The sequence below is a fragment of the Sarcophilus harrisii genome, chromosome 1 (genome assembly GCF_902635505.1).
Source record: "Sarcophilus harrisii chromosome 1, mSarHar1.11, whole genome shotgun sequence".
Taxonomy (NCBI): domain Eukaryota; kingdom Metazoa; phylum Chordata; class Mammalia; order Dasyuromorphia; family Dasyuridae; genus Sarcophilus; species Sarcophilus harrisii.
Window position 1 is genome coordinate 114,221,888 of NC_045426.1, and position 19,075 is coordinate 114,240,962.

Below are 19,075 nucleotides of genomic sequence, written 5' to 3' on the forward strand. Positions count from 1 at the left end.
GAACAGAATCCTATGCCTTGCTTCTTAGGAGAAGAAACATTGTTACCTTCTATTGGTTCATTTGAACAGACACTGTTGCTGTCTTTTCCTACCTGTCTTGGTTATGTTAGTCCTTGCCTTTCAAAGCTTCTGTATCATATTTCCAATACCATATGCTTTGTCATACACTTTGGGATTTTTGATGAGATTATCAGCCTTGTTCTCAAGTAAGCCACTGCCCCAAGAAATGTGCTGAAATACACTTATTTGAATCTTAATGAAGGCATACAAGTTCTGTTATTGCTTTTCTGCAGCAACGGATTACCATTGAGCCTTCAACATCTTACCGTCTACAAGGGCTGAAACCCAACAGTTTATACTATTTCCGTCTTGCTGCCCGCTCTCCTCAAGGCCTGGGTGCCTCCACAGCTGAAATCTCAGCCAGAACCATGCAGTCAAGTAGGTGTCTCTCTTTGCTTCTTTTTGTCTTTGTACCAAAGTGATGGTCTTTAAGGAGAAAAAAAAAGAAAAAACAAAAACAACATGGTTGATGATTGTGGGTTAGGAAGGAACTAACAAAATTAAATTAACTATCTCTGTGGTGTTCTGAGCCTTTCTCTGTGATAATGGACCACATTTCTCTAATTCCTGTGTTTCCTAAAGGAAAAGCCTTTCGAGGAAATCAGTACAAAAGCCCCACATTTGGGGGAATATGTTAGAAAAGGTCAAGAGGTCTTTTAATTTGTCAAATTTTGACTTAGTAAAATAGTAACATTTTAAAAGGTTGACACAGAGCAAACTTCTGGGTATAATGAGCTAAGACTAGCTACTGAGAGCATTTTTATAGTTTTCACTCACAGATGAAGTTTTAACTTAATAAATACATATTTCACATATATGTGAAGAAATTCTATTCTACTTTGGGATTAATTTTGCCTATGACACATGTATTGGAATTTGAAACATTATCATAAAGTCTGTAATTGAACTATATAATATAATCAGTATTTATTCTAGATCCATAATTCTTAATTTCTTTTTCCTTAGGTGAAATTTGCTTTCATAGTTGTTTTCAAGATAGTATCACATTTAGAATCGTTATTCCAAAATCAATCAATCTATCTATCTAGTTTTACAGTTGGTTCAGTGTAATCAATGAAAATAAGATTTTCTCAGCAATGAAATAATTAAATTTAAAATTTCTTTCCTTTTAATTGCAAGAGGCTTATGGGAAAGTTGACCTATCTGAAATAAATTGGTGTTCTTATATAGCCATTTTATACATTATCACATAAGCAGAATATATGTATTACAAATGGGCTTTTCTTTAATTTTGTGAAGTGAATAATACTGATCCAATTCAAGGAGTCTCTTAGTAAAAATAGTACTTAATATATAAAAAGTGGGCTCTTGTCTGAATAAGGCTTCCACCATTTTCCATGTTTACCAGAAATATTTCAGGCCTTCTCAGTGGAATCACTTGTTTTTTTCACTCAAAACATAATCATATGAATAGTCTGGTAATAATATAGTTTAATCCATTGAATATTATTGTGTTAAAACTATTTGCTCTTCTTTAAAACAAGAAGTAAAAACAAAATCTCCTGGGGGGGCGTCTGTCCCTTAAATTTCAGTCATGCTAAAAGATAATTACAGTAGGAAGATAGGGATTTTTTGTCATATATTTAATAAGAGTAAGTGCTATGTGCTCCAATATGACAGTTTTTCATAGTTAGAAACCTCTTATGTTACACATTGAGGACTGAAGAATTGTTTTAAAGAAACATCAAAGATGTTGCCCACCTTTTTTATGTTTGAAATGCTACTGAAAAATTTCTTCATGAAAAAAAGCATAGGAAGTCTAGAAGAAACCATATAATGTGAAAAGTGTGTTGTTTTATTAAAAGATTAGAAATGAATCCTGATTTAACTGGACAACTTAAGAGACATAGAGAAATGTAAAATTTACTAAAAAGATAATTCTAGAGAATCTACAAACTTTATTCTAAAATTTTCAGACTGAACTGTATTAACAGTATATGGAACACCTCTCTTTGAGAACACATATAAACTCTTTTTAAGTTTCTAGTCTTTAAAAAATGATGGATGAGATCTGGGTACTTGTATTTCTATTTTATTCCAAATTTCATGTTAACAGCTATCCTACTATAAAAATTAGGATATGAATGCTTAATAAAGATCCAAAGACTCAATATAGGGGAAATTAGAAGCTTACACAATATCATGGTCAAAATAGGAAAATCAAATGACAACATCCTTAATTTCCCACTTACTTCCTTTACAACTGCTGGAGTTTACTTGTTCTTTGCCCTTAAGGCAGGAATATCACCTCTAACAACCTCATCCTCAAAAATAAAAAGTACCTTCCTTCTTAAGTGCTGTTATTTGAACTCCCTTTTTTAAAAAGTAGAGCTGTTCTTTTTGCGCTTATTTGATGAAGTATATTTAAGTATATGCTAATAATTTTGTTTTTCATTGGGCGATGAACAGATATATAATTTGATTTTCTACTCCTCCCATACCCTATAGCATATTTTTAGTAATGATTTGCTAAGTGCAACAAATTTTATAGGTGAGCCATGGTTTATCAGGTGGTTTATTTAAAAAAAATTTTTTTAATCATTGTTTTATTGAAATGTTGTAAGACACACTAGGTTGATTATAAATGATTTTTACCAAAATTTGCTGGTGGGACCTTCTTCACTAGCAAAGGTGTCTCAAGAGGAGTTAAAAAAAATAAATATACATAAATATAAAACTGAAAGCTGACATAGGGGTAAGTACAAGTAACAGTCAGAATCATGAAGCCTGTCATTTTCCAGGGTAGGTAAACCTTTGACTAAGCTTTTTCATCTTCTATTGATTCTGCATGCTTATTGTACACTTGGCTACAATCAATGTTTGAATAAAAATTTTCATTTAAACATTATTTGTAGTTGATTCAATTCAGGCAGATTCAGTTGTTCAGAGAGCTCAGAAGTGGCCCTTTTTATGTTTGTTCAGGCTTTTTTGTTTTCTTTTTCATTTCTAAAGTAGATTGACAGGAAGGAGTTATTAAGCAGTTATTGCAAGTTTCTTCAATAAATTAAAAAAAAAATAGAAAAAGAGAGCAAAGGAAAACATTCTCCACAAATTATATAAGTATAAAGCATCAATTTGGACTAAAAGGTCCAAAGTATAATCAGGCTTCAAAACAATTTAACTTGCACTAATTGCAGCCATTTTAAGGAAAGATAGTCAACTTGAAGTTGGGAAGAGGGAAAGTTGAGAATATTTTTAGAAGAAGAATTTCAATCACAGGTAGGTAATTCTGTTTTAGGCTTTATATTGTGAGGTTCCATTTCCATATATTTCCCCCTCATCCATTTAAAATATATTTCAGTTGATTTATTCATTTTCAGTTTGTTCATGCTAATAAGCCAAGGTGCCCATATTTTGTCTAAACTTTTCTTTTTTTTAAGTTTGTGAATTTTATTTTCATTTATTTGCCCTTGTGTTTTAGCTATTTATTTTTGTTTTATTTTTTCTTTTGTTTATTATTTTAACTCCCTCTTCCCCCAACCACTCCTATCCTTTCACTCAAACGCTCCTTTTAAATCACTACCAAAAATAAGAGCCATCAGCTCCTCCTCAAGACATTAGTTGCACGAGCCCCAGCTCCACTAGCATTTTGGTAAGTTGGCAACCTCCACCAGTGGAAAAACAGAATGGCATTATCACTGAATACTCCATCAAGTATACAGCAATGGATGGGGAAGATGACAAACCTCATGAAATTGTGGGAATACCTTCAGACACTACCCAGTACCTTTTGGAACAGTTGGAAAAGTGGACTGAATACCGGATCTCTGTGACAGCCCATACTGATGTTGGACCTGGCCCTGAGAGCTTATCTGTATTGATTCGGACCGATGAAGATGGTATGTTGCCTTCGCTACATCAGTTGCACTTTCCTGACATGCACTCAGTCTGCTGTCTTTGTATAGGCTAACAATATACACCCCTTTTTTTATCCTGCTCATCTTTTTTTAACAACATCGCTATTACTTCAGTGTTTTTGCCCAAGACACGTCTTTTCCGACAGCTCGGTCATCTTTTATTTCAAAATACCAAGTAATTTTGCTTCTCCCCAAAGAGAACAATTTGCTACTCCTTCTTGCAATATAGCCTCTTTCTTTGTCTTTTCTTTTACAAATCTTCTGCAATTTTCTTGACTTTTTTATTTTTCTGAAATCACTTCTCTCTTGACTTTAACTTTTCAAATATATCTTTTTATCTTCTTGTTGCTGGATGTCATATATATATGTTCATATATAAAATAAATATTTATTTTGGCTTGCATCTTTTAGAGACACTGATGCTTTACTTTTTTTTTTTTTTTTTGGTATGTGCTATATGGAATGCCTTCAGTATGAGAAAAAAAATAAAAGAAGATGGGCCATATAAGCAAGCATCTTTTTTGTTCTACTGTGAAACAGAAACCTTTAGAAATATCCCACAACAACAAACAACCAGTTTTTATTATTATTTCAATATAATATCTCTTTGTACTTTAATGCTTTGAATTTCAAAGCATCCTCCTTGGCTTTTGTACATTTTTACATGTTTTTCTATTTCTCTGATACTCTTTTTTCTTCCATTTTTTTGCATCAGTCATGTTTTTTGATCTTTTCTCTGAAAGGTAGAGCAGATTGGTTGAGCATTTTCATTGTTTGAAGCCATTTGTATTCCTCAAAGAAAACTTAGTGGGTCTGCCCATTTTTTTTTCCTAAGTAAAGAAAGAGCTCTGACTGGGTGGGACAAGTGCCTATAATTTTCTTTTATCCAATGATGTTGTTCCAGTTCCTAGTGGTCCTCCTCGCAAAGTCGAGGTAGAGGCTGTCAACTCAACATCTGTTAAAGTGTCATGGCGCTCACCTGTGCCCAATAAACAGCATGGCCAGATAAGAGGATACCAAGTGCACTATGTGAGGATGGAAAATGGTGAGCCCAAGGGTCAGCCCATGCTGAAGGATGTCATGCTGGCTGATGCACAGGTAATCCTCTAATATTAAAAATATTTTTTCCTCATAAGTTCGTAGATGCAATCAGTAATTGATCATCTCAGCCCAGAAACAAAAATAGACAACTTCTAAATATTATCTTCATTATAATTTCATAAATTTTTCTAACCACTTACACCACTAAAAATTAATCATTTAAATCAACAGAAATTAGGCTTAGGTTTTTACACTATGGTGCTTATTTCTGGTAAAATGTTTATTGATATTTTCTTAAGAAATACTAAAAGATCTGAATTTGAATTTGAGCTGTGTCAAATATTATGAGACATTGGGCAAATCCCTTTCACCTCTCTGGACCAGTTTCCTCAAATGTAAATTGAGGGGATTGGATTAGATGGCTTTAAAGGTACCTTCTAGCTCTCAATCTAATTGCATGAGCCATTACTTCAAAATTTTTATAGATTTATTTTGGTTTCCAGTTTTAATTGTTTAAAAAAATATGAGTGAGTTACAAAATTAATCAAATTTGAGGGGAAAGTAGAGGCTTTCAAGATGTAGTGTACATTACATGAAGGATTCATGAAGATGTTCTCCATAAATCTAAATGTATCTGAGATGACTTGACTTGCAAAACTGTTGCTTCTTCTATTGAAGCACAAGTCATTTTTCTTTACTGACTAGTAAAATGAATAGATTCAGAACTGAATTCATGATAGTGATAAACATAAAAACAAGTCATTGGATTTTCTTTGAAGAGATGAAGAGTTTCCTGTGAGTCAAGCCAGATTTTCCCATTGAGAAATAGACTCTTTGTGAGTCATTGGGCTATTTGGAAAGCTTTTTTAATCCTTGGAGGTCAATAGAGTACCATCTCGTAAGTAAAAATAGCATTGCAATAAATACTCCTGTGGTCTCTAAAAGTGAATACACACTGAGGTTTTAATATACTAAATGCCTCCCCAATGTGAACAATTTACTCCTATTGAGTAAGAAGACTATTAGAAGTTACTTCAATATCTTACTTGTTTGCTTTAAAATACAAATATGAGTATAATATTCTAATATAAAAGTGATTGTTATGCATTTAGTTTTTATCAACATAATGCATGATTTCCTACTCATTCTTTGAAAGGTCCATTTTTTTGTTTTATATATAAACATTTAATGTATGCTTTTGGGAAAACAGAATATCCTCACAGTATGATCCAGGACTGTGCCCCTCATGAACTAAGAATGATACAAACTATATAAGTGGTAGGCTGAATTTGTCTCAAGGGCCAGAGTTTGCTGACCTCTTTAATAAATAATAAATAAAACAAGACCATCATTTATTTTTTAAGGGGAAACATGATTATCAAAGAGTAATTATATTAAAACTTCATTAATTATCCTAAAGATTTTTGGGCATTGTTAGATTTAATGAAACATTTATTTAAATAAATGATGTGAAGTAAGTTGTATAGACTATAACTAAACACAAACTGAATATCACATCATAATACATTGATAGACAAATTAGCTTTTCATTATGCCACATTGGTTTATTACAATGCAATATATATGAGAAAATATTACCTACTTTCAGTAATTATAGTATTGTAATCCACCTGTCTCTTTAAATGAGGGAGAAAAAATTATTTTTTTGCTCCACATTTGAAAGTAAAAATGTATTTGAACGTACTTCTTAGATATTAAACTATGCATCTATCTAATATTCGTATATATAAACTATATATAAATGTACATATCATATGTATATACAGGGCAAAATTGCCTCATTGAGGCTGCAATTTTCTCTTCATTTTGTTTTTGTTTTGTTTTTCCAATCTTCTTTACTCTCAATCAGTGGGAATTTGATGATACTACTGAACATGTGAGTAACTGTCAACTGGCTTGATGAAAACAGACTGTATATGTTTGTGTGGATTTTTATAGCCTCTCTATCATTTCTTTATAAAATATTTTTATCGTTTGCACAGATGCATGTACTAACAGATTATTGAAGTTGTCCTCACTTTGTGGCACTTTTAAAAAATTTGGCTTTTACTATGTGAATCTGGCATGGTGCTGAGAATCTCAAAAGGAATGTTATGGACTCCTATAGGCATTTGTTTTGATGGCTGCTACTAACTTTGCCTTGCAATCTAATCAGAGAAGTTGTGCTTTTAATGGAGGCATTGAGAAGTGGGGAAAATCACTGTTTAAAATTGCCTCTTTGTGATCTATTGTGTTCACTTCATAGCATAATACTCTATGGACTTGTTTAAGAAAAGCACAAATTCACTATTATCTATATTGCCAATTCTTTATGTTGCCAACACAGATTGTAGCTAAATGAATCAAATTCTTGGTCATTGATTGAACAAAGCTATTTTTTAAAACCAATCAATAAAATGTTTGATTTATCATGAGCAAGACTATGTGCTAGTATCTATATAGCATAAAAAAATCTAGAAAGCCTAAGCCTATTAGCGCCTTAAGAGTTCTAGTTGAGAGTAAAATACATGAACACATGCAAAGTTAAAACAGAACTTAATAATTATACAAGATACCAGCATGAAGAGCTATTATATGATAGCTCATGTTTGCTTAATAAATAATTGGGGGTATGAGTTTAAAGAAAATGGGCTCAGGTTTTATAGGAAGACTTTATGGTAGAGTAAAACTTCATAGAAGGCTTATAATATGTAATATGAGAAAGAAAAGTAGATGAGGTGAATATGAGAAAAGTCATGCAGTAGGAAGTATGCAAAGCAAGGTTAGGGACATAGTGGATATATCAGTTTGACCCAACTTCCATGCTGGGAAGTTGATAAAGGGATCTGGCAACAGTATTGTGGTATACCTTGTTTTTCAGAGTAAAAAATGTTAATATGTCCAGTGGGATATAACCAATGACAGTTATTGAAAAAATATTGGACTTTTGGGAAAGTGTTTTAAGAAGATTGATCTGGTAATAACATGTAGGCTAGATTAAACTAAAGTTAGACAGGAGTAGGGACTGAAATTCTGTAGCTGAGGATCAGTTATAAGGATTTTATTGAGGACAATCCATGTATATGTTGATGAGTGTTTTAACCAAAATTGGGACAATAAGAATTGAAAAGAAGGTGCAATTTAGAGAGACATTGTGAGGGAAGGTTTGATAGGAGTTGACAATTGATTAGATGTTCAGCAGTAAGGATAAAGAGAGAGTAATATGCAAAGATACTCTTTTTTTTTTTTTTTTTTTTTTTTTTTTTGTATTTGGATACAAAAGAAAATGTCAATCAGTTTAGATGAGAAGATGGGTTAAGGTCAGTTGAATTGGAGATTATAGAAGAATGTCTGAGTGCAAGGATTCTACCAGTAGTTGGAGATTGCCAACAAAACTTTGAGAGGTTGTGGCTTGATAGCTACAAACAAGATAATTGATGATTAAAGTTATGTGATTGAAAGGCCATTAGGGAAGAGAATATGCAGAGAGATGAGCAGCAGACTGAGAAGTCAATTTTGGTGAATGTTTATATTTGCAAAGTGGGAAGAGGAAGTAAAAAGGAGAGTGAAAGTAGACTGAAGGAAAAGGAACCACTCTAAGATCATAATATCTAAAAGGTCAGCAATATGGATGAAGTGAGTTACATTAAGGAGAATCTGAATAAAGTAGTAAAATATAGACTAGGTGATGAAGTCACTGACTTATGTGTTATTGGCATTCCAATGGGATATCATGAAACTTGTAGTCTAGAAAAAGTAGCTGGTAAGATCATGAATACTAGCAAAGTGTTGACATGGTGCTAAAATCTTTTGGCCTTGTATTCATGTAATAACCTCCTTCAATCCAATCTGCAACATACATTTCTTGAAAGCTCCTCATTTCTCTTTTTATCCTAATAGCTGCAGCACCTAGTACAATGTTTTTCACACAGTTGATGCTTAATAAGTGTTTTTTTGAATTGAATTGTATCTTAATCACATGGAAAACCACCTTGCCATGAGCACAGATGAAAGCCAAACTCATAACAGTAATTTGTAAGAGGATCTTCAGGCACTCCCCCACCCTAATGCTTTTCATGCAGATGATTCTAAAGCATGTGCTGAGTAATCAAATGGTTGGTTCTAGGATCTCTCAGTGGAGATATGGGTCCTGATGGAATCTCTGGTTCTCTTATGTCATTTCAGGACATGATCATTTCTGGACTGCAACCAGAAACTGCCTATTCTCTTACGGTAACAGCCTATACAACCAAAGGAGATGGAGCTCGCAGCAAGCCCAAACTGGTGTCTACCACTGGTGCAGGTAATGCTTTGCTCTGAATTCACATGCCCTGAGAGAGACTGGAAAATATTCTTCAGTATGACCTTCTGAATCATGGTCAGCTTTGGATAACCCAGGCTCACTGGGACAAGGAGAATAGTGTGCAGAGTCAAATTTATCATAGCTTGAGAGCAGGAAGGGGATCTCAGAGACCATCTATACCAACCCTTTCATGTTATATGTCCTATTGAGGAGGAAGGAGAAGGGTGGTAGTGAGTATCTGATATGAGACTGAATTTCAGCCCTTCCTGATGCCAATTCTAATCTTCTTTCCATTCTTCCATGCTGCCCCTCTGATTCATATTATAATAATCTTTCTAGCCAGGCTATTTTAATGATTTCTGCTCTCCCACAATCCAGGCAATCCTTTTAAGTGGATCTGTTGATCTGAAGCTTAATTGATTCATTTAAGTTTTTCTTCTCCACCCTATCCCCTCCTCAATCCCCTGACTACCACTTAGTAGGAATTCTGAGAAACCTAGAATTACCCAAGACATATGCAGCTAAAAGGAGAATAAAAATAAGATTCCTAGAGTAGGTATCTTGGTACCCATTATAACTCTGATATGACACTCACAATAGATAGGTATAGAGCTCACCTAGGCACAAAAGCATTCTATTTTGTTTTGTTGTAGCGGTATTGTTTTTTGTAGGATTCCTTGCATCATGAACAAAGAGAAAGCACAAGTCAGTGCCAGACAAATAAAAATTGTCCATCAGATACCAAATTGAATGACAGTCCTGGTTGCAAAATGCAAAAAAAAAAAGAAAAAAGAAAAAAAGCATTCTAGATACATTTAGATAAAAATCCAGATCATACACTTAGTATATAAATTAGTTTAAAGAAAAAATTAATTTTAAATAAAATCTTTTGAGGACTTACCTGGAAATAAGATATAAAGAAAGGAAAACTATGGTAATGAATTATCAGATTACAAATCTATAATCTAGGGTTTATATAGATTTATGAAAGCTGATTCAATTTTGTTTTTCCCCAGAGACATGCATAATGTTATCTCCTTCCCTTTGAGGCTAAATCCAGTGCTCTGCACACAGAAGGTACTAAATAAATGCTTATTGGCTTACTGATTGAGGAGCTAGCCAGCAGGTGAGAACAGATTACCCAGGTCTGACCCCTGGCAATCAAATTCACAAATGCAAAAGTAACAATCATAGTTTCAGCATAAATTCTCATTTCCCTGAGTTTATAACTTTATCCTAATAATTCACTTATGACTGAACTTTGGTACAAAGAAACAGTTGTGCTCTGGCATATCAATAAGATGTGGCTCAAATAAGTAGGGCAAATCTAAAGGATTTACTACATCGACAGCACATATTAGAAAAATAGCCCGAGTGATTTTTCTTGCATCATCTAGTTTCAGTGTCACTCCTTTCAGTATTCATTCATCATATAGCAATTTATTTAGAGCTTCAGAACATCTTTAATGGGTAAAATTCATTCAGAATTTCAAAAGAGGAATGTTTCCAGCTTTTAATCTATAGTGGCTCAAGTGTGAAGACAGAGAGAGCTTTCAGTTCAACCATCTAGCTCTTTGTTTTCTTAAGATGGTCCTGCTCCTTAAGCCAGAGGAATAAAAATCAATCTATAATTAGAATCACTACAAAAGCAAGAAATGTAGTGTTTCTTCCTTCCCTGCCAAGTCAGTGATAGAGTCGTGGTATTCCCTCACAGTTAGTGGAATAAGTTGATGATCTGATTTTTTTCTCTCTAAGGGTGGAAGAGAAGTGTGCCATTTACTAACTATATGACTTTGGGAAAACCACTAAAAACTATTTGCCTCAGTTTTGTTATCTGTAAAATTCTAGAAAAGAAAATGGCAAATCACTCTAGTATCTTTCCTAAGAAAACCCCAAATTAGGAAAAAAAATTAAAAAAGACTGAAATAACAAATTAAAAATCATAGCACCATATGCATTATGAAGCATTACCAAAATTATAGTAAAGATATGTGAGCTTATAACAACCTCAGTTAAAAAGGTGTTTTTTTGTTTTGTTTTTGTTTTTTTAACAGCATACAGGCCAAAGTCAGTACTTCTCATGGGGTTTTCTTTTATTATCAAAATGTCAAATGATGGGATAGTAATTTTTGATATATATGTTAATAGATGCTTATAAAATTGATGATATCTTTGAAATAAGAGAGGAGATTTTTAATTTAACCTGATATTTTATAGCTAGGGGATAGAGTTTTAAGTCAACTTTTTGAATGGTTTCTCCTGAGCAAATTGTCTCTTTATGGTTCCTTCCTTTGTCTTCTGGTCTTTCTATGATTACCATACTCACTGTTTTTTATTGTTCTACTATGTGGGATATAAATCAATCTATTTTTAATGGGAAATTTCCTTTGTGTGTAGCCGCAACACTTTTTTGTCAGTTGCTATATTAGATTTCTTTTCTTTTCTTTTTTCTTTCTTTCTTTCTTTCTTTTTTTTTTTTTTTTTTTTTTTTGGCTTGAAGTTGGCAGAATCTTTCTGGGTTTCAGTTTCTCTACTTGTAAAATGAAAATTGTTAGATTGATCATCACTTTAGTCCCTTCATTCTGTCTCAAAATTCTCTAACTTCTAATTGAAAGGACCAGTTATATGATTTGGGTATTTTGAGAATCATAATTTTAGGTTACAGTCTTAAATGGCTCTGGAAATGAAAGGTTGTGATAGGTCAATCAGAGCATAAAATAGGGAATGAAAAATTGAGAAAGCTAATATATGCCCTGCACTTTTAAAGGGAAAGGGTTTATTCTCCCAAATTAGGGTCAAAATATTCATAGAGCAGACTGACACTTGAGTCTGCCCAGTCCTAACTGGGAAACAGATTTAACTTATAAAGGAAGGTGAAGGAAAACTTCCCCTACTGATTAAGTCTCTGAAAATGTATCATGATTAACTCTATTCTGTCCCTATTGTATGATGAAAGATGTGAAGTCAAAAATTATGTAGATTTTCACGTACCCTTGTTCAGAAACTTTAGTAGCTGTGTGGCTGTGGTCAGGTTATTTATCCTTTTTTGAACTTCGTTTTTCTCTTCTAATAAAATGGAAACCATTTTAGATGTACCACCTCCCTCATTTTTAGAAAAATGCTTTATAAATTTTAAAACAAAATGTAAATGGCAGGTGTTACTATTGATTAATTACCAGGAGGATGAAAATGAAGGATAATAGCTATATCATAATCCAGATTAGAGAGAGTTCAACTTCTGATATACCAACTAAAAGTAATAAAGTCTAGTTTTGAAGAAAAAAAAGTAACTTTAATAGTGAGCATTATGATACCCTTCTTTTCTTTCATGTTTCTATTCTTTTTCTGACTCTGGTTCAATTTCTTCAGCTTCCTTAGCTAAAAAAAAAAAAAAAAAAAAAAAAAAAAAAAAAAAAAAAAAAAGGCCTAAATCTACTTTAATTCATAGAAAAATCTCAAAGCCTCTTTCATGTGAACCTGAAAGATGTTTGGGCTTGTCCCTGTAGCTATCACACCATTGAAACCCCTCCCATATCTGTTAGTGGTGCTTCTTACTACCTCCTGTTCAATTTCTGTTCCATGTTCTTGGCTGTGAATGAAGCACCTGTCATGGAGGGGAATGGCAGTAGCAGAATTGGCAGTAGTGGCAGAAGATAATACCCCCAGCCTAGTGGCTGAGAATCAATGGGTTAGGACCAGCTTTTTTTTTTTAAATACCAAACTTTTACTTTAGTAAAGCAATAATTCTCCCATCTCAGGAAAAAAAAGAGAAAGCCTCAGTATTAACACAGAAAAGTATAGCTAGCATATATTTTTTCCATATCATATTACATGTATGTTTCTTTCTTTAAATAAAATTTTAATGTCTTCTGTTTTTACATTGCCTCAATTTCCTCTTGAATCCTTCCTCTATTCCCTCCTAGAAATTTTTAAGAAGAAAAAATAAACTAGGAAGATTAAAAAAATTATCAATATATTTAAAATGGTGTAATATGAATATATACAGGCTTATGTAGGTGTATATATACATATATATATTCAGATATATCTACATTTATAGGCAAATATGTGTGACACCTATATGTATGTATTATATATGCATACATACATGCATCTACCCACTCTCTCTCTCTCTCTCTGTATAAATATATATATATTCATATATACATATATATATATATGTATATATGAATGATGGGTATAAACATATGCAGGTTGAATGATGAATGATGAATATGATGGAACTTGCAATCTATCCATAGTTTTCTGTTCTGTATAATGTTTTTGCCGCATCCTCCTAAAAGTTTACTTTAGAGCCCAGATTCTTAAAGTGTGGTTTGTAATCTCACAAGGTATAGGTGATATGTAGGTGATATGCAATTATAATTTATTATCAGTGAATTTGTAAATTATCAGTAAATTATCCAAAAATTAATTTGTATATCTATTTAGTATATGTATATGCCTGGGGTCAGGCAGCTATCCTGGCTATCCACATGTCATTTCTTAATTTAGCTACATAATTAGACCATCTTTTCTCTCTTGTCGTGTAATTCTTCAATGACACAAATTATTTCTGATCATCTTTGGGGTTCCTTATTTTTAATATTATTAACAAGACATGGAACACCACTGTCTTCCTAGAAGTAAGAGTAGCATCATATTGGGCAGGGGAAAGAAATATAATGGGTGTGAGCAAGTTTTTTACCACTGCCCAAATAATCTTCCTAATGCACTTTTCTAAGCACATCCCTTCTACAGAATTATTATAAACTCTCTGGATCTTGGTATTTAAGATCCTGCACAATTTGGTTCCAATTTACCATTCCAGAAATGTTTCATATTCCTTCACATAATGATGGTGATGTTAGAGAATGATGATGATAGTAAAACATTTTTGTAGCACTTTAAAAATTGTATAGTGTGCCTAAATATGACAACACATTTCAGGTAAATGAATGCTTCTTTATCCCCCATCGCCCTCATTGGTTTCCAGTTCTATTTCCTGTCTCCATTTCTTTACTCAACCTCTTATCCATTCCAGGGAGGAATCTCCTCACTGCTTCTATCTGTTGAAATTTCACCCTTACTTCCAGGATCAATTAGGTGCCACAACCTCAGGAAAGCCTTGAAAGATCACCATTCCAATAGTAAAAAGTAATTTCTCCCCCCATATACATTTCTCATTATACTTTGTATGACAATTTTGGCACTTATTTTATCCTGCCTTCTCTTACAATGACCTATGTCCATCAATTTCTCACCAATTGGATTATAAGCTGTATGATAACAGGATCTTTATGATCGCTCACCTTTTATTCCTAATACCTAGCACATGGCACCTGTTTAATAAATGCTTGTTAGATTGAAATGATCACTTGACAAGAAGTCATGAGGTTTTGGTTCTTATATTGGTTTAGCCACTAGCTAAATTGGACAAAACGCAGCATGAAAAATTCTAGACCTAGCTGGGTGATCTTGGACAAATCATTTAACCTCCCTGAATTAATGTCATTATTCATATTACTCCAATGTCAAGGTCAACAACAATGTCAGTGTTGAATGATGCTTATTAATTTCAAAGCACAGATTAATTCTTTTTCAGACTTTAACTGAGAAGTTAACTAGTATTGTATTACACTGATTTATTTAAAGGATTATTATACAGCATCAAGAGCAGCCTCTTGGGGTGTGGGGAAGAGAAAAGAAACCTCAGTCCAGGGCACTTAGTTGTCAGTCCTCATTAGAGTTGCAGTACAAATTAGTCATGCCCTTGGATAAATATTTATAAAAAATCCTTGATCTCATGGGAGTCTTTAAAGTTCAAGCTACTATATGTAAAGTACTTTCCAAACCTTAGCATACAATATCAATGTGATATCATTATCATGATTATTTCTATAATTTCATAGAAGTTTTGATTTGGTTCCTGTGTTGAAAAGGAATTTAGAGGTCATTAATGGTAATTAGGTGGACCTAGAGCCCAAATTCAGCCTCAGTAACTATATGCCTCAGAACAAATCACTTAACTTTAGTCTGCCTCTATTTCCTCATAAAATGCAGATAACAGCATCTACGTATCCAGGTTGCTGTGATGATAAAATAAGATTTGCAAAGTGCTTTTAAAATGTTAAAAATACTATAGGTGCCCACTTTTATATTTATTATTGTCATCTTGTCCCACTCCTCTAATAGATGAAGAAAATTAAGAGTACTCAAAGAAAATAATTTTCTTTCAATGATATATAGTTACCTGTAGATCCAGAACTTAAATATAGGTCTTCTGATTTCTTTTCCAGTATTTATTTTTTTCCATTATAAAAGCAAAATCACCAATATGGCAAAGAGAAGATGACCGAATGACATTTGGCCAGAAATAATATACTTGATTACCATCATCTCTTTGGATAGTTGACTTGAATTATATATTTTTTCTTGTGTGGTTTAGATATTATTGGTTGATTTATGTAGATGAGTTTTTGTTACAATGAATAATGCTCCAAGTTTCTAAACAGTGAGGGCATGAGATGAGTCTTTTATTCTTTGTACTGCATTTGTCAACATTTTAGGTATCATATATATGACTTCTCTCTCTACTGAAGCCTATTATGAGGTTTTTAGTCTGTCAAATTTGCCTGGAATGCAGCTATTTCAGCCATATCCATAAGGTTGAAACATTTCCAATAATTACTGTCTACCTTTACTTATTACGGGAGAACTTCTCTGCTGATAATTGACCATGTCAGTTTGAAGACTTTCTTCAAAAGCATAAGATAAATTAACTTAATATTCACTGCTGTCCATTACTAAATGGACTTTGTTGTCATGGCCAAAGATATAACCAAGTTTCAGCCACTCAAAGAGTACAAAATCCACTGTAATTTGGTGAATATATAGTAACTTCTAACCCAGGTATCATTAGGTATCCAGAATGAAAACCTGGACTTAGTTTAAAATTACTCTAGATGATGGCCAAAGTAATATCATAAATTTTTATGTTATTTTCCCTGAATTTGGTCTATCATTAATATGTGTTGGGCAAACAAAAAATACCAAAAACCTGGCAAAGAATTCATGAAAATCCTCTCCTTAATCTTACCTTAGCAGTATTCTTAAGTGTTGGCGTGGCCTCAGGGAGCTGATAACTAACTCCTAGAAATAGAAACCATATGCAGCATGTAGTAGTTGGCTTTTAAGAGATCCTGTACTTGCTGCAAGTACTGTCACCTGACTGGGATTTGCCAGTTTATGATAATTTAGGACATTTCTTTTTTCAACAGACCAAATTGTTGCTAAAAATTCAATCAGTCAGCATTTTCTAAATACCAACTCTATTCCAAATCCAGTGCTAAATGCTCATTTCAATTCAATGACAGCATTCCAAATTTAATATAAAGTATTGTTAGTCTTATCTAATGTTTGTAGTGAGAGAATTCTGAGAAATGTGCCATAGACTGATCTTACTCCTGAATTATTTTGTTTTAATCTGGTTTGTTTTTACCTGTTCAATTCAGTACTGTAAGTTGTATTTATGATGCAGTGGTCATTATGTTACTCTCTTAGAGTGGGAGTGAGTGAGGGTTCAGAAGAAAAGCTTCAAGAAAGAGGTAGTACTGGAGCTGAACTTTGAAAGAAAAGAAGGGTTTCAGCAATTAAAGATAAAAAAGTGAATGTATTTTAGCCATGGTAGATGGCCTGCATGGATATATAGTCAGGACAGTACACGTTAAATTAATTTGGTCTAGGGTGCTTTAAAAGTTGAACACATGAAGGGAAGCATGGGAAATCCAGCTGAAAGTAAGCAGATTACTGACATATTATTATAATATAATAAATATTCTTAAAACATAGGAGTCAGGCCTTAGAAATCATATAATGTCCTTAATTTTACAGAAAAGGACACTGAGATTCTGAAATGATTTTAAAAGCTCGATTGCTATGTCTTTATTGCTTTTTCCATTGTTGTTCGGTTGTGCCTGATTCTTCATGATACCTTTTGGGGTTTTCTTGGAAAAAATACTGGAGTTGTTTTCAGTTTCCTTCTCCAGCTCATTTTACACATGAACTGAGGCAAGCAGGGTTAAGTTAAATGATTTACTTACCCTGGGTCACATAGTAAGAATGTAAGGTTAGATTTGAACTCAGAAAGATGAATTTTCTTGATTCCAATCCATTGTGTCAACTAGGTGCTAAATGCCTTTATTTATTTGAGGATAAAGAGGGTTCTGTATGCAAGAGGTAAATCAATCTACAACATAACTGAGATTTTTGCAGTCACACATAGTAAAATTATTGGGTTATCTATGAGACTCTCTCTTTATTTTACATACACATTCACAGAAAGACCTTGAACCCTTTCTCTAGAATGCTGGGAAGTTATCCTTACCTTCTTTCTAGAGACAGCCATTTTTTAAAAAATGAAAATGGTTTTAAATGTGAGAATTGTCATATGCTGAAAAGCAATAATAACTTGGTAACTGTTTGCATTTTCTCCTTAGAATCCATAAGGAATTTTTATTCTCTCCTTTTGCTTTGATTGAATTTAATATGATACATTGCACTGGGAAGTTGGAGTTAGATTACCTGGGCTCAAACTCCTGCTTCCACGACTTCATACCTGTCTGACCTTGGAAAAAATCACATAAATCTTTCTGGACTTTACTATTCATACTTATAAAAGGAGAACCCTAGAGTCCCTTTCAGCTCCAAATATGTGATTCTGTATTATTACATTGGTATTAAACTTGATAGAAATTGAACCACTAAACTGTAAGGATTCCTAAAAGCCAAATGTTGACTTAGAAAACCATATATTAAAATGATGTATTTTTTAAAAAATTTTATTTTATTAAACATTTCTCAAATAAATTTTAATCGGTTCAGCAGCATTAGAAGTGTTGCTCACAGTTCATGAGCCATAATTTTTACATCTCTGCTACATAAGTACAATGAAAATCTGTCCTAAAATAGACAATTAAATTCTGCTTTATTTGACATCCATCTAATTCTGAGGGTCTACTCATACCCATCACATATCCCATTCAAATGAGATAGAAAAGGCTTTTGAAGTGCAGTTGTTTTACAATTTAATTTTTTTAATGGAAATGAGTAACTTTTAAGCCATATCTAATTTATAGGTAATTTGTGTTGGAATTGCTGCCTATTATAATTAAATGGTGAACTATTTCCTGATTATCATTCTAAAAACTGAAAGAAATGAGAATTATAGTTCCTGAAGTTCAGAATAACCTAACTCATTATTGCATTCTCTAACGATAATAAGAAAGAGAAAAGTTTAGAAAATCAAAACATGGATCCCTTTTCAATTAGATTGATAAGTTTTGTAAGCTTATATTTATGCAGACTGTCTTTAGGAAAACCCAAAGAAGATAGTATTGAAAAGTTTCCTTGCCCCATTTTAGAAATGTAGAAACTGAGGTTAATTGAGACAAATGTGACTTGCTCATAGTTTCACAGCTTGTATATTATTTGGCTCCAAGACCATGTAAGGTCTTAATTTGGTTGTTTGGAATGGAAGAGCAGTCATATAATACTGTTGTTTTGCTAACTTCAAAATTTACCCCCATTGCTTCATATCATTCATTTCTCCTTTGAGTAATTTCTTCCCCATCTCAATTATCTTGTCTACCTCATTTCGTAGACAATTTTTTTCTTTTTTCCTTATATAGAAAGGAAGAATCCTACTGTCAGTGCACTCTGCTGTTTATTATCTGTGTGATTTTAGATAATTCTTTTAGTCTCTTTTAAGGTTAAACTTTCTTGTTATTTATGG

General features: G+C 33.0%; 1 protein-coding gene across 10 annotated transcripts in view; it reads left to right on the plus strand.

Moving 5' to 3' along the window:
* Positions 1 to 19,075, plus strand: part of PTPRD (protein tyrosine phosphatase receptor type D) — a 1,049,942-nt gene that overhangs the window by 855,635 nt on the left and 175,232 nt on the right. For 9 of the 10 annotated variants that reach the window (XM_031947812.1, XM_031947874.1, XM_031947929.1 and 6 more), the window contains one exon: positions 294 to 438. In XM_031947812.1, the coding sequence (XP_031803672.1) occupies positions 294 to 438 (145 nt within the window). Of the gene's footprint in view, positions 1 to 293; positions 439 to 3,614; positions 3,921 to 4,842; positions 5,037 to 6,849; positions 6,877 to 9,164; positions 9,283 to 19,075 lie in introns of all 10 variants that reach the window. The other variant, XM_031947762.1, reaches the window with a different exon arrangement.